This window comes from Triticum urartu, chromosome 6A, assembly GCF_056163025.1.
Source record: "Triticum urartu cultivar PI428250 chromosome 6A, HENAU_Tu73, whole genome shotgun sequence".
In the NCBI taxonomy this organism is placed as follows: Eukaryota; Viridiplantae; Streptophyta; class Magnoliopsida; order Poales; family Poaceae; genus Triticum; species Triticum urartu.
Genome location: NC_141878.1, coordinates 87,882,750 through 87,898,515, shown reverse-complemented (window position 1 = coordinate 87,898,515; position 15,766 = coordinate 87,882,750). Strand labels below are relative to the sequence as shown.

The window sequence follows — 15,766 nt, the reverse complement described above, 5'->3', positions numbered from 1 at the left end:
TATTGTCATTTTTAAATTACATGTAAGGTTTAAAATAAGACTATGTTTATCAACCGCATGTTAAACACGGCCGTTGGTTGTTACACGTACCATCGATCTCTAGTGCATGGTGCAGTTGTGCGTCTACCAATTATTAAACATTGCCAACGAGCCATGCATGTGGCAGCGGTTGCCGCCAATCTCCTCCTCTTTTTAAGCACGCCCAGCTCAGCTGATACTACCACAGAGCCAGGCTTTCCGTTCCGACCGACCAGCGAGAGACAAGCTGAGTGAGTGCGTAGTTGTCGGGAGCGGCCGCCGGCATGTGGAGGCTGAAGGTCGGGGAGGGCGGCGGGCCGTGGCTGCGGTCCACCAACGGCTTCCTCGGCCGCGCGGTGTGGGAGTTCGACGCCAGCGCCGGCACGCCGGAGGAGCGCGCCGAGGTGGAGAGGGTGCGTCAGGAGTTCACCGACGGCCGGTTCCGGCGCAGAGAGTCCGCCGACCTCCTCATGCGCTTGCAGGTATGCATGCATACTACTGTATTCGTTAAGTGTACAGCGAGTAGCCGATCACTTCTTTGGAGAACGATGGTTATGCTGAATCCTGAATGAAGTATGATGGCCATGCTGTTTACAAAGGGAGTACTCCCTCTATAAACAAATATAAAAGTGTTTAGAATACTATTTTATTGATCTAAACGTTCTAAACGTTTTGATATTTCTTTACGGAGGAAGTATTATATAATTCGTCTACAATGGCTATGCTCTTTTCTGTGAAGTTCTTGCATGGTCGTCCTAGCATAACATTTCTGTACGCCCAGAAGCAGTGGCAGTTACTCTAGTAGTGTACAGGTTTGGGACCCAATTATTTCATTATTTGGACCCACGATTCCAAGGTACGATTTCCATTCATGACTTGAATGTGCCGATCTACCAACCTTGTACCTATCTAGAAAGTTGGGAGTTATTGCCTCATTGGGCCAGCCAACAAGCCTTCTGACACTCCATTTTTCAAGACTGACATGTTACTTTAGCTTTAATTTGTGTTGCAAGTATACGTGACACCCACAACTCAACAAACTAAATTTAACCTAATATTTGCAGTGTTCAAAAGAGAACAAACATCAAGGGAGGGACCGTCGTCTACCGCCAATGGAGAAGCTCGAGGAGAAAGACGAGGTCACTGAGGACACCTTGCTGGTGTCGCTGAGGCGAGCCCTCGATCAGTTCTCTTCGCTGCAATCGGATGACGGCTGTTGGCCCGGGGACTTCAGCGGGATAATGTTCGTCATGCCTGGTTTGGTATGTAAAATAATTATTATGAGTATTTTATACTCTGGCCAAAATAAAACTGTGTACATATCTCGGAGTGACTATAGACCAGTTAACTTGTTCCTAAAAAGAAGGCCGGTTAACTTAGGAATTCTTATTTCTCAAAAGAAATAGACCAGTTAATTTAGGAACTCTTATTTCTTAATCAACATTGATAGCCTTCCGGTCAAAATAAAATTCTTTTTGCATGAATCGTGTGTTTAAATTACATGGTTGTTGACGGTAACTTGAAAATAGTTACTTCTTAGATATCTAAGAAATAGGGGAAAATATATCGTATTTATACTTTCTACTGAAGATTCTCACTGATTTTTGTTGCCGTGTGCACTTGCAGATATTTGCCCTCTATGTCACCAGATCACTCAACACTGTGGTGACCGCGGAACATCGACGAGAGATATGCCGCTACATCTACAATCATCAGGCACGGCATCATGCACTTTCATATTGCAATTTTGGCTGTAGAGGCTGGGAGATTTATTCTTCAATTATGCGACTTTTTTTTCTCACACACCCGTCTTTCATATATTTTCTCCCTTTGTCCTTTTGTTTTTTGTAGAACGAAGATGGGGGATGGGGCAGCCTAATTTTAGGGTCGAGCAGCATGTTTGGTACATGCTCAAACTACATCACTCTAAGGCTCCTCGGAGAGGAGCTAGATGGCAACACGGCGTTGGCTAAGGGGCGTGGCTGGATATCGTCCCACGGCAGCGCTACTCTTGTGCCACAGTGGGGGAAGATATGGCTCTCGGTACGTTTGTATATTCATTCATGGATATTACCCCAACACATACATAATCTTGGAGCAATAATATACTTGGTCAGATTAATGTGTCAAGCAATCTACTTGAGTTTGAATTAACTGTTGCAGATACTTGGGATGTATGACTGGTCCGGGAACAACCCGATCTTCCCCGAACTATGGCTTGCACCGCAATTTCTCCCGTTTCATCCAGGTATCGCATCGCCCGGTTCCATCTTTTGATGCTAGGTTTTTCACGCAGTTTTCCATCATTTGATGCATACTATATAGTCGAAGTATTTTTTTCCAGCACGTACTTGTAGTTGTAGAGGACACACACATACATACTTTTTTTAGGTGTATGGACACACACATATATTTTTTTAAAAAAAAGGAGGATGACCCCCGGCCTTTGCATCTGGACGATGCCAGTCCGGTGCACTCCTACCAGGACGGGTATAAGGCCGCCGCAGCCATCTGCCACGAGTCAGAATTTCACTTCCCCGACCTCTGCACCGACTAAGGATGCATACGGCCATTTTAGTATGAGTACCAAAATAAACATGGTCCTCAGAAAAAAAATTAAATGAGTATGACGATATTTTGGGATGAGTGGTTCCATCACATATCAAACTTGATCCATAATAAATGAGGGAAAATCCCTGTGCATCACCTGTCAATTTTAGAAATTGAATTCGGGTCGTTAGGCTGCACAATCACATGTCCAACCACTAAGCCAAAGCTCTCTTTGCACACACGTATATAACGTGTGTGCTGTCTATAGTTTGTGTGCCTCAGGAGGAAAGCACTGATTAAAGTCTTCACATGTTGCGTAGGGAAATTCTGGTGCCTGTGCCGTATGGTCTACCTGCCTATGGCTTATCTCTACGGGAGGAAATTCGTTGGGCCCATTACGCCTACGATCCTGGCGATAAGGGAGGAGATCTACGACGTGCCGTACGACAAGATCGACTGGGGCATGTCACGCAATGCATGCGCCAAGGTTCGTTCAGTTCCTAGACGATCATAACCTTTGCTTGCTTGCTTTTTTGAGAGAATGAAACATAAAACTGGATCAAAGTGGAAGAACAATTGTCTCCACATCAAGATCAAGATCAAGGTTTGTTGATAACCACCATAAAATTCCACCGTGAAAATGAGAACATAAGGTCGATGATATATGGCATATATCGTTCACCACTCTGACTGGCCATGTACGAAAGCTAAGATGAAAGGAATCCGACGAACAAAGCCTCGTGACAACATCATCTTGCGAAACCGGTATTCTAGATAATCAACCACAAGGCACTGTTTTAACTACCTTGCCATCGACAATCAAACCAAGTAATTAAGACCAACATGTAGATGGAGAGGCTAGGACATGATTATATGGGTCGCTACTATTGTCCACGCCAAAATAACCTAGAAATAAACATCGAACCTACCCTTAACTACAATCATAAGTATTGTGATGGTTGATATTATTTTTTACATACTTGGTTAAATTTTGCATTGTTTTAGCTTCAGAGAAAGTTTACACGCCTTCTTTTCAGGAGGCGTGGATGAAGTAAAATAGTTAAAACTCTTTTTTGAAGGGAAAAAAGGAACAACATTTAGGTAGGAATAGCCAGGCCTGGTTTTGCAAAACACTGGGGCCAACTGATAACCCTAGCCTCCTATTATAAATGGTCTGAGCTTTTTGTTAGGGGACCTCTTATTTGACGCAACCTATTTGACGCAAATAGGAGAGAGCAATTAGGTAACAAGCGCTCCTTCAGGAGTGTTGCAACGATCAACGCCATTTGGCGCGCTCTCAGGCATTCGTCACGTGTCGCGCTCTGGGCGCTCCCTCCAAATTTAATTTAATTTTTATTTTTCTGCACGCGTTTTCGGCTTTTTAAACGTTTTTTCTTATTTTTTTCGACGTTTTGGTTTTCCACTGGTCTTTCTTAGCTTTTCAATAAAAAAAATTGAAAAAAACATTTTGTGCGAAAAACGTGTTTTTTTTTCTTTCATGAGAGTCACGGTCTTGCTTCCGCAAGAGACACGGTTTTGCTTTCGCGAGAGTCACGGCTGTGCTTCTCGAAAACGAAAAAAATGTGTTTTTTGTTTTTTTTTCTTTCGCGAGAGTCACGGTTTTGCTTCCGCGGGAGGCACGGCCGTGCCTCTCGGAAACGGAAAAAAAACGCGTTTTTTGTTTCTTTATTCTTTCGCGAGTCACGGTTTTGCTTCTGCGAGAAGCATGATTGTGCTTTCGCGAGAGTCACGGTTTTGCCTCTGCGAGAAGTATGGTTGTGCTTTCGCGAGAGTCACGGCCGTGCCTCTCGAAAAGGGGAAAAACACGTTTTCTATTTTTTTCCTTTTGCGAGAGTCACGGTTTTGCTTCCGCAAAAGTCACGGTTGTGATTTCACGAGGAGTCACGGTTTTGCTTCCACAAAAGTCACGGTTGTGCTTTCACGAGAGTCACGGTCGTGCCTCCTCGGAAACGAAAAAAATAATTTTTTTCTCTTTTTTTCCGCGAGAGTCATGGTTTTGCTTCCGCGAGAGGTACGGTTGTGATTTCGTGAGAGGCACGGGCGTGCCTCTTTCTGAAAGGGAAAAAACCTATGCTCCCGGTTCGGTTTTTTTCGTTCGGTTTTTTTCATGAAAAAAAAGTTCGTCAAAACTTATCAACATGGGATCTAGTTTTGAAGATCTTGACGCGAGGAATCCAATGGTGAAAGCGGTTCGAGATTTGGACGCACGGTTTGAGAGATAAAACGTTTTGAATAAACGAATCTATGAAAAAAAAGAAAACTCCCAGGTTGCGACAAGTGACGCGCTGCATGTGCAGCACTTGTCGCAACTAGGGGAATTGGAGTGATCTTTACAACGAGTACTTCTTAATTAGTGATTTCGCAAATAGGAGGGTTGCCGCACAGGGGTAGTCTTGGTGGGTTGGCCCATGCATGGACTGTAGTAAACAACTTTATTTTAGTTTGGATTTTTTTTAAAAGAGAACATTTTGAATTTGGAACAAAATTTTAAATGTGAACATGTTTTATAAACAAATTTTTTTAAAAATTATTATTATTAAATACGAATATTTTCTAAAAAATTCCAAACATATAGAAAGTGCTATCTTTTTTAGAATTTACGAAGATGTTTTGGAACTGGAATGCCTTTTGAAATTCTGAACAATATTTGAAACATGAATTTCTTTTAAATTTGAAATGATTTTTGAAATTGAAGATTTTTTGGGAAAAATATTTTTTTAAAGGAAAAAAATAAAACAAGTAAAAGAAGCACCAGAAAATAGAAAAAAGAACAAACCAATAAAACCGGCCCGGAACATTCTGAAAGGTTCCCAAAACCTAAATAGGCCGGCCCGTTTGGTTGCTCGCTCGTGGCTCCTGTGCGATTCTGTGCCTGTTTGACGCAAAAAACAAAAACAAAAAAGAGCTCTGGCCGCAACTGAGTAAAGCGGCGGCGGCGCCGGCGCAGGCGGAGACGACCGCAGTACGCAGTGGCTCCGAGCAGCCGACGGCACATCACCGGCCTCTTCCTGCGCGCCTTCGCCAGCACCACCACCCTTCTTTCTTTCTCTCTCTCTCTCCGACACCAACATGCAAAAGCAAAATGGAGGCTGATTCTTTCAGGTTGCCGCTCGCCGGAGAAAAAGTTGGGCATAGTTCCTTCTAGGTTTGCTTCGCTCAATCGTGGAATTAGCAGCACACTTTTAATTTGATTATTTTTTCTGCTGCTCGTGGAAACCAACACAGGGGGAGAAAGCACAAAGCACCACCAAACCACGAATTCACTACTCAATTACATGGTGTTTAATCATCTTTTTCTGCTTAATTTCAGGAGGACCTTGTGTGCCCACGCACAACGCTGCAGAACGCCGTCTGGACCTCACTCTACAAGTGCGTGGAGCCGGTGCTGAGCAGCTGGCCGATCAACAAGCTCAGGGACAGGGCTCTGAAGAACCTCATGGAGCACATCCACTACGAGGACGACAACACGCAGTACCTCTGCATATGCTCCGTCAACAAGGTAATGCGTCGTCTGCTTTATTCTTGAAGCTGCATCTGAATAGACCTAGAGTCACTCAGTACATACGAACCCTCGAATAAATAAGAATTGAGAAGTATGAAATGTGGGCATCATGACAAAAAAAAAATATTTGCCTAGACCCTAGACTCAGGGGCTTGATATCAAACTCACTTATTATGTTTTTCTTTGTGATGTTTAGGCTCTGAACATGGTCTGCTGCTGGGCCGAAGATCCAAATTCGGAAGCGTTCAAGCGGCATCTTGCGAGGGTACCTGATTTCCTGTGGATCTCGGAAGATGGCATGAAGGCGCAGGTATGATGACATTTCAGTTTTCATGCACTTGTAGGTACTTTCAAGTCTGTTTCCCTGTTTTTTGTTTACGTTAGGTACTTAAGTCTAGTATAAGAAGAGAATATATTTTCAGCACTTTTAGCCGTGATTGGATGATTTGTGGGTGCACTACTGCTGTCAAACTAGAATCATGTTTTCAGCTCGGAAGTGCATGGTTAAATTATGAGTTAATTTTTCATAATAACTTTGATATTTGGTGCATGGTTAAATCATGTAGACCTTTGTTTACAATACAACATGCCTTTCATTGTTTCAGAAAATTGCTATTCTTTTCTGAAGAGAAAGTGAAAGTATGTATAATTTTCTATTATGTCAAGGATAGGTATATGATGGTGTTCAGAACTGGGAGACATCATTCATTATTCAAGCATATTGCGCTACAGGTCTTGTGAGTGAGTATGGCCCAACTCTCGAGAGAGCCAATGCATTCATGAAAAAATCGCAGGTTCTTTTTTGTTCCTCATAGTTATTTCAATTGATAAAGTTACATAATGTAATCTAAAACAGTGTGCATGTCCATACCTGAAGGTTCTTTGGAATCATCCTGGCGACCAAAGTTATTCACATCGCCACAGATCGAAGGGTTCATGGACTCTTTCAAGTGCAGACAATGGATGGACTGTATCTGACACTACCGCAGAAGCACTTAAGGTCATTTTTCTCCTGTTAATATCAACATGTGAAATTAGTTATTAATCAAGTAGTAAGTGCTATTATATAACCTAATCTTAATAAATGAATTTACATCCAGCAAAGGCATACACTTGTACAGTGTTCCCTTGGTTCAGTTGTCGATCCTCTTTTTTTAGAAAAGAGGTTGGCGCCCGGCTTTAAATTAATGAAACCCTTACAACCAACCAACGGTATCCTGTATTGTTTTTATTTTGTCTATACAAGAAAGTCTTACATTATTTGATTTTCAGGCTGTGCTGCTGCTCTCAAAGATCTCTAGGAACATCGTTGGCGATCCAATAGAAAGAGAAAGGGTGCATGATGCTGTTGATTGCCTTTTATCTTTTGTGGTAAGAATTCTCAAAAAAATTAAGCCATGTAACATGATTGTGCAATTTCCAAGCATTCGTTCATATTTCCATGAATATGGATCTGTCCCCCCAAACTTACACTGGGAAAAATGCATCTGAAATGTTTTGCCAACTTTAGTTTATGAATGTGGTGAAGTCAACATTCATACTGTTTGCACAATTTTGCAGCTCCTTTCAGCAGTCAGTCAATAGATTTAGTAATTGATGTCAAATAAAACTATGCATGTTGCCGATGTTTAATTTTTTGCTATTTTTTCGGATTTTTCTAAGCTGTGAAGGTCACCTGGTTAACAGCGAATCATTTTTGGTTGTAGAATAAAGATGGGACCTTTTCCACATATGAATGTAAAAGAACTTCGACTTGGATAGAGGTGAGTTTTTACAGGCTGCTAATTTTTTTCTGATTTATTAAATTGAGAGTGAACAATTAATATTTATGAGAACTCGATTGTTGCTTTTTAGATATACAATATGATATCTTCAGTTTACCATATTTTTAACTCATTACTGGTTGATTATATTTTTATTTTTTTTAGTGTTGAGAGATTTGCATCTCAGGATTAAAATACTTTAGAAATACTCCTATCATTATGAATGTTCAGATCTTAATTATTTATTGACTCCTATATGTTTTGATAGTCTGATATTTCCAGAATTACCCGAGCGGAACTCATATTCCAAGTTTTTTTAGCCATGCTCTTACATGGTTTTCTGCTTTTGGTAATCCAGATCCTCAATCCTTGCGAGAGTTTTCCAAACATGATTGTCGATCATCCGTAAGTGATACCGTGTTGTTTGGAAAATTCTTCTCCAAGCCCCTTTTTCTTTTAACTTGAGAAACAAACTAATGGTGTATGATAAAACATGGCAGATATCCAGAATGCACTTCCTCGGTGCTTCAAGCTCTTATGCTGTTCAAAGAACTACATTATGGTTACCGTACTAAGGAGATAGAAAAATGTATCAGAGATGCAGCAACATTCATTGAGAGCAGACAAGGAGAAGACGGTTCATGGTTTGTCAGAAGGCCGCATTTCCTGACTTACCTTATAGAAAACTTCACTTCTACTTCAACAATTCATAACGCAATTATTACTTTCGCAGGTTAGGCACTTGGGGTGTGTGTTTCACCTATGGGGCCTTCTTTTCGGTTAAAGCATTAGTTGCTGCTGGAAGAACATACGAGAGCAGTTCTTCCATCAGGAAAGGATGTCACTTCATATTATCAAAGCAGCTCAGTACTGGTGGATGGGGAGAAAGTCACGTATCTAATGAAACAAAGGTAAACATCTAGATACTATTGCTTACGGTTTCTCGTTTATTGGAAGCATTACTTGCCCCTTGCAAATTCTAATATATAAAAAATGCAATATGGTAAAAATCTGCTTCGTTAGCATGCGAACGAAATCAGTTAGCGATATATGGACCTTCTATTCTTAGGACGTTCTCAATCCATTTCATAAGAAACAAGTGCTTCTCCCGTTGTAATTCTATTTAATAAATTTTGGTTTTTTTTGTTTCAACCTATATTTACTGTGATCTAAAATTAAACAGGTATATGTCAACATTGAAGGTGACCGTGCTCATGCAGTGAATACTGCTTGGGCAATGTTGACCTTAATATATGCCGGACAGGTATGTTTTGTACATTGTTTAATTCAACTGTGAGAGGAATACACTGTTTTATCAAGCTTACATGATTTCCTTACTGAATACCAGATGGAACGAGATCCAGCACCACTTCACCGTGCTGCGAAGGTGTTGATCAATATGCAGATGGATACAGGAGAATTTCCACAGCAAGTAAGTTCCCTTTTCATTTGTGCTTGCAACGTTACTTTTTCATGAATAAACTTAACTGGTACAATTCGGTGTTGGTATACTCCATAAAAGTCCTATTATATCATGTGTTAAGATCAGATTATACATACTGGCTAACCTGACTATGCTTGCGTTTCGATGATAGGAACACGTCGGATGCTTCAACTGCTCCCTTTTCTTCAATTACCCCAACTACCGCAACCTGTTCCCCATCTGGGCTCTCGGGGAGTACCGGCGCCGCCTTTGCTCGAAAAGCACAGGCAGGCGTGCGCCATCGTCGTGCGGAACACGCGTCTGACATGTGTCAGGAACACTTGAGGTCTTTATGTAAACAATTTCATTATTTATAGCTATAAACACATACTGTAATACTATGACACTAGACTGTAATTGTAAAGCTACAAATAAGTTTGATGCCCATAAAAAAAACTCGATGATGTGTCCTTCGAATGCATTTCATACAGTTGACCTCGTTGTGGAAGAAGCATGGATGACATAGTACATCATATATTCAGTTGACATTGTTGTGCAAAAGGCATGTAAGGAAAATTTCGAACAGCCAAAGCCCTGGCTTGAAGGTCTGTTCAAGCGCAAAGACTATGTACCTCCTGTAGTGAGCAATCCCAACCCCAGCCAGACGGAGGAGGGGGACACAAATCTCACAAGTTCTTTTATGTAGCCGTATCTGGCTGAGACTCATTGGACAGAGATGGAACTGGAGAAAAACACGCTGCAACACCACCCTCTCCGTAGGACTATGTTGCCGTGAACAAACGCTAAACACGCCAGACCAACTGTTCGACGATCAACACTATGCTCCGGCTCCTTGATGCCACTCCAAGGAAGGAGATCAACATAGAGAAAGCTGAGAAATAATTATTCCTATCACCACCGCTGCTCCAACTTCACCGACGACGAAGACCCTATGAGACACGGACCGGGACATGATCTGAGGTTCCTCAACCTCCCTGCCATCGCATCGGCCGGCGGAGACCAGGGGAACCCATGGCGGTGCCGGCGGCTCAATGGGATGCAAGTCGCCTCCCGATCTCCTCTCTCTAGGAACCCTAAAAAAGGAAATGGTTTCAACTCGTTGTTTTTTAAAAGGAAATGTGAACTTTTTTTCTGACAAACACACACACATTTCTTTATGCATTAACATTTTTTCAAATATACATTGAAATTTATATATATATATATATGTTAAAAAATGAAATACATGTTATATATATATTTTAATACATCTTGGGTATTTTTACACAGTTTTTAAATTTTACATCTTCATTAAATAATTTTTAAAAATATGTGCACAAAAATGTGAATATTTATGTTTTATACTAGATAACTAATTTTTTTATGAATAGACACATATTATTGTATAATTATAATTTTTTACACGTGAACATTTTTAAGGTACACATTGGACATGTTTAAATACCTTATAAAATTATACTAACATTTAAAAATAGTGAGTACTTTGTTATAACATAATCATTTTTTCAAATAGGTGAACATAAAAACGAAAATGAAAATAAACTAGAATAAAATAAAGTAAAAGGAAAACAGGAAAAAAAAACGAGCTACCTCTAACTGGGCTGGTCCAGGTTTGTCGCAGTTAGAGAGACGAGATGGTCAGCCCACGCAGCCCACGCAGCCTCCCCGACGGACCTGGGTCGTATCCTTTGGTGGATAAAAGTCATTCGGGAGTTCTTTCCGTCGACACGAGACAACCCATTCGGCTTCCCCCAGACCCCCACTACTCGCTAGGTCTCCAGCGATGGCATCGGCGCCGCCGCCGCCGCCGCCGGCGAAATGCCCCTCGGCCGTTCCCACCACCATACAAGATCTCGACGACGATCTCCTCCGCGAGGTGTTCATCCGCCTCCCCGCGCTCCCGAGCCTCGTCCGCGCCGCGCTCACCTGCCACGCCTTCCTCCGGGCCGTCCGCTCGTCCCCTGCCTTCCGCCGCCGCTTCCGGGATCTCCACCCGTCTCCCTTCGTCGGCCTCTTCATCCAACGCCTTATCGAAAAATGGGAGCCCAGCGTCCCTTCCTTCGACGCCCGCCACCGCCGCTCCGACCGGGACTTCGCCGCCGCTGTCCGCGGCGGCGATTTCGCCCTCAACGGCCTCCCGAACCCAGACGGCGACAATGAAGACTGCGGCGACCAAGACGAGGACAGCAACGAGGCGGAGGCGGAGGGGGGCAGCGACGAAGAAGTTGAGAACAACGAAGACGAGGAGGACAGCGACGAAGAAGATGAGAAGGAGGAGGAGGATCCCTCTCCGGTGTGGGAGATCGAGCGATGCAGCGACGGCTACGTCGTCCTCTTCAACCGGAGGGCCAGGCAGATCGCCGCCTACAACCCTCTCACGCGGGCGCTGCATCTCTTCCCCTCGCCGCCGGGCATCTTCAAAAGCGCCTTGACCTTTCAGTTCCACATAATCTCCTCCTCCGAAGAGCACCCCGGCTCGCCGCCCCGTGTGGTTTGTTTCTACTGTGGCTACCTTTACGCCTCCGTCGGCGTCATCTCGCCGGGGAGCACCGAGATTGGGTGGCAGATTTTCCCTGAGCCTTTGATTCCAGGAGCAGTGGGAGCCACCGGCAAGATGGTGAACGGATCCCTCTACTGGACACACCCAGGGAGACTCTACATCACCGTGCTCGACACCGCGACGCTGGAATTCTCTAGAATGGAACTGCCGCCGCTCTTGGCGGTGGAAGAAGGCAGTAACCGTGATTGTGATTTTGTGCTTGGTAATACCAAGGATGGGAGGCCCTGCATCGTGTCCCCGGATCCGTGGGGTGGCTGTGAGCTCCTGGTTTTTTTCTGGAGACCCGATGAATACGACGGTGTCGAGAGGTGGAAGCTGGACCAGGAGTTCAAACTCAAAACGATCCGTTGGCTCACTGAGATTGAAGACGATTCTTATGTCGTTGTGCACGTTATGGATGTTACCGATGGAATCGTGTACCTGCGCACTGCCTATGACGGGTATACTGAAGTTCCTCAGCTGCTCCTATCCTTTTGTCTCGAGACAGCGGAGCTGAAAAAGATCTGTGAGTATGATCACAAGCTCCATCCCTACGTCATGGCATGGCCTCCTTCTTTGGTAGGAGTACATGATAAGGTGAGCCCATATATATGCATGTGAAAATGTTGCTGGTATATAGTTTCTTTCTACGTTTGAAACCTGGATTATATGCAATTTTTATTTACTATTTAGTGGATTGTTGTGGGAATCTGCTAACCCACTCATACTGTACATCATTCCCGTTTTGCAATTATGAAGAAATTTAAAATTAGTCATGTCAAGGCAGCCATGGATGAAGTAGTTACAGATATATGTAAATGGTATTCTCTAGGCTTATAACTGCTTTCTTTCAAAAAGTGGAAAACCTTCCACTCTTTCAGCGTTACTATTGTTACGAGCATTCTCGTATACTTCTTTATGTTGGGTTCCATTCTGCTGTCCGCTTACCGCACTGTGTGTCCAACTGTCTATTGGGGCAACATCGGTGGCTTTGCGTGTTTTAATACCGAGTAGAAACAGACTACTTGTTTTGGGATGATCACAATACTTACATAAGCTTTAAATTCTTTAGGGCCCCAATGATCTAGCTCTGTCTACCCCAAGCTCCGAAGGAAGCGATGTGAATGCTGGAGGTGGCCCAACAGAGCCTGCATCGGTTCCCAAAGCATAATAGGTAATTAACGTTGTGGACTGAAGGCTGTAAATTTCAGAAGTTGGATGATTTGCATAATGGGATACGGGCGTGCACCTTCATTAGAAATTGTAAATGTTGATTCCATTGACCTGCTAGCTTTCTATAGCCTCTGCATCTCCAAATTTTGAAGAATGCGCCTGAGATGATTTTTTAGCCGCCTTACCTTTTCGTGGTGATTCGACGCTGCTAGCATTTCTGCATTTGGATGGTACCCTTTTGGATGCTCGAAAGCCTGCCATTCCTAGCTTTTAAATTCGACTCGTATTTAAACATTGCAGGATCAGATGCTAGACTTGACTCAGATTTCCAATGCACTATACTGATGAATGATGAATGTTTCCACTTCTTTATCTTGTTCTTGTAGGATCACTTAGAGACTCGGTGAGATAGCTGTGGGGTGTTTTGGCGATGCTGGTTGATGACTCAAGCAATATGTATGGCGATACCTTGAAGGTTGAAATCCTTATGTCCTACTGGCTGTGGCTATCTTGGGAGCCCGATGTCCTCCTTTTATCTTAATGTGCCTTTTGCGCATGCAGTATTTTGGAATTTCGGATCTACTTTTGAACCTTCTTGGACCTTGGTACTTTAGATGGTTGTAATGGTCAGATTATGAACAGCATGGTAATTCGAAGCTGCGAGCCTTGTTGCTGCTGGACCAGCAGTGCTGGTGTTGTGCATCCTGGATTGCTGGGTTGATATATGTCTAGTCTTGCCTCTGCTTGTTAATTCTTGATGATTTGCTCTGTGGACTATCTTGTCTACGAAGTAGTTATGTTGGTGCTCTGAATTCCTGCTGCTTGATGATGCCTTCTATCTTCTGCCTCATGAGTAAATGGAGATGGCCTTGATCCTGCAACAAACCAGAGCCAAACCTAAGCCTTGTATTGCGTCCGTTCGCACTACCGAGCTGAGGTAGTCTGTCTCGCCTCGGGTCCACTCTTGGTCAACTCAATTTTCTCATATGCTGCACATATGAGTGTTGAATGCCTGAATTCAACCATTTTTTACAAGGCAGTTCATAGATATGGTTGTATGATCCCATCTTTTTTTTCTTTTTGAGAAAATTGTATGATCCCATGTAAGCACGGGAAGGTCCAGAAAACATCCTGGAGACGTTCAAGCAACGGGCTAACGAACAACCAGGCCGGCCCGGTTAAGCACCGAATAGCCGCACTTGGGCCAACCCTTTAGCGCCCTCGCTCGGTCCCTCGCTCGCTTGCTAATGGTTCAGAGTAAAAAAAAACTGACTCCCTGGATTTTTATGGATTCTAAAAAGTTCATGCTTTCAAAAATGTTAGCGGATTTTCAAAGTTCGCGAATTGAATTTGAATAGGTTCATCAATTTGAAAATTTTCATGGATTTGAAAGAGTGCATGAATTTAAGGAAAAAAACATGAATTCTAAAAGAAGGTTCACAAATTCACATGGATTTTTCAAAACAATGAATTATGAAACTAAAGGATGGATGAGAAATAACAGCAAAGACAAAAACAACAGAAAAAAGAACCGAAACAAAACCAGTAAACCGGAAAGAAAAATATAAAAGGAAAGAAGAAGAAAAACAGACACGAAGCTCCCAAACCCGGTTACTAAAGACGCTGGTTTTGGGCCGGTGTGGCAGAAAGTTTGGACTCCCCCTACTCCATTTGAGCCTGGAGTAGCGGATACAGACTGTCCGGGCTTAAATGGAGGAGCCCGTTCAATGGCCTCTTTGATCTGGACATATGGTGAAGAAGCCTGTTGGATTTGCCTTTAGACTCTAATTATGTGTTTGAATGCTCTTTTAGACTCTAATTATGTGTTTATGCTCTGATACTGAGAATCAATCACAAGCGCAAGTGCTCCGAGCCTCCATGCTTTTTAGCTGGCTTGTTATGCTAGAAGTTATTGCTCTAAAACTAGGTGTAGAATTTTTAATACCACCCCAACAAAATGGTTCTTTAGATTTATGATTAGAAAAAATAAAGATTTTTCCTGGTATGGCATAGATTCTCCACCTTGCATGGTGGTCACCTCTCAGTTTTCCCTAGAAAAAGAGATCGACCCCATACATATTTCACTGATAAATTTAAAGTTGTATTAACTTGCGAATATTGTCTTTGGAGGCTGAGCTCCGTGGAGCTCGGTTTTGAAAAAAATTCTAATTTTGTCAAAATTCATATTTTCTATGTTTTAAAAAATTCTGAAAAAACACAGATATACATGAAGGCATAACACACATGGTATAAATTTTAAGGGCAAAATACGTTGAAATGAGGGCTATGCAAAAAAGATAAATCTGGGACTTTTTAACACATGATACTAAATTTGTCTTTTTTGTACAGGTCGCATTTCAACGTTTTTCATCCTGAAATTTTACACACATACACATAGCATCCTTCTTTACTTGCACAATTTTTTTTCAGAATTTTTTAAAACCGGAAAGTTTGATTATTTTTTTTTCAAAAAAAGGCCTCCATGAAGGCCGAGAGCCAAACGTCCGTTCTCTATTAACTTGTTACAAGCAATTAGGCTATATCTCATGCAGGGAGATTAGCTTTAATTAAATATGATTTCCCCTCCATTCCAGTTTACTTACATGTCTTGCATCCTCCTCAACAAAATGTTGTATCTATACTCACAAGTATGGTAAACATTCCGTGCACAAAGTATCTAAATTGATAATCCATCTAATCCCATTTGTCTCAAGTCTTGGGATGAAATTGCCTGTCAATGAATAGTCTTGTGACAA

The 15,766-nt window shown here is 42.5% G+C and overlaps 2 protein-coding genes across 2 annotated transcripts; both read left to right on the top strand.

Annotated features, from left to right (window-relative positions):
• The first annotated feature begins 212 nt into the window (after positions 1–212).
• Positions 213–9,763, top strand: LOC125516081 (achilleol B synthase). The gene is made up of 18 exons (XM_048681567.2): positions 213–500; positions 1,083–1,280; positions 1,645–1,734; positions 1,870–2,061; positions 2,182–2,266; positions 2,889–3,055; positions 5,900–6,088; positions 6,288–6,401; positions 6,763–6,885; positions 6,969–7,091; positions 7,364–7,462; positions 7,798–7,854; positions 8,213–8,259; positions 8,355–8,498; positions 8,588–8,765; positions 9,038–9,118; positions 9,203–9,286; positions 9,450–9,763. Exons 1-18 carry the CDS (start codon positions 303–305, stop codon positions 9,600–9,602), a joined length of 2,322 nt encoding a protein of 773 aa, XP_048537524.1. The 5' UTR covers positions 213–302; the 3' UTR covers positions 9,603–9,763.
• A 1,266-nt stretch (positions 9,764–11,029) lies between these two features.
• On the top strand, positions 11,030–13,761 carry LOC125516015 (uncharacterized). The gene is made up of 3 exons (XM_048681499.2): positions 11,030–12,434; positions 12,910–13,011; positions 13,397–13,761. Exons 1-2 carry the CDS (start codon positions 11,082–11,084, stop codon positions 13,006–13,008), a joined length of 1,452 nt encoding a protein of 483 aa, XP_048537456.1. The 5' UTR covers positions 11,030–11,081; the 3' UTR covers positions 13,009–13,011; positions 13,397–13,761.
• The last annotated feature ends 2,005 nt before the right edge of the window (positions 13,762–15,766 follow it).

What these genes read in the sequence shown, in the direction of transcription:
- LOC125516015 (XM_048681499.2), top strand. Translation starts at nt 11,082, where the DNA reads ATGGCATCGGCGCCGCCGCCGCCGCCGCCGGCGAAATGCCCCTCGGCC. An exon ending in TGGTAGGAGTACATGATAAG is followed by an intron (nt 12,435 to 12,909) that starts GTGAGCCCATAT and finishes TAAATTCTTTAG; the next exon opens with GGCCCCAATGATCTAGCTCT.
- LOC125516081 (XM_048681567.2), top strand. Translation starts at nt 303, where the DNA reads ATGTGGAGGCTGAAGGTCGGGGAGGGCGGCGGGCCGTGGCTGCGGTCC. An exon ending in ACCTCCTCATGCGCTTGCAG is followed by an intron (nt 501 to 1,082) that starts GTATGCATGCAT and finishes TAATATTTGCAG; the next exon opens with TGTTCAAAAGAGAACAAACA. An exon ending in ATTGCCTTTTATCTTTTGTG is followed by an intron (nt 7,463 to 7,797) that starts GTAAGAATTCTC and finishes TTTTGGTTGTAG; the next exon opens with AATAAAGATGGGACCTTTTC.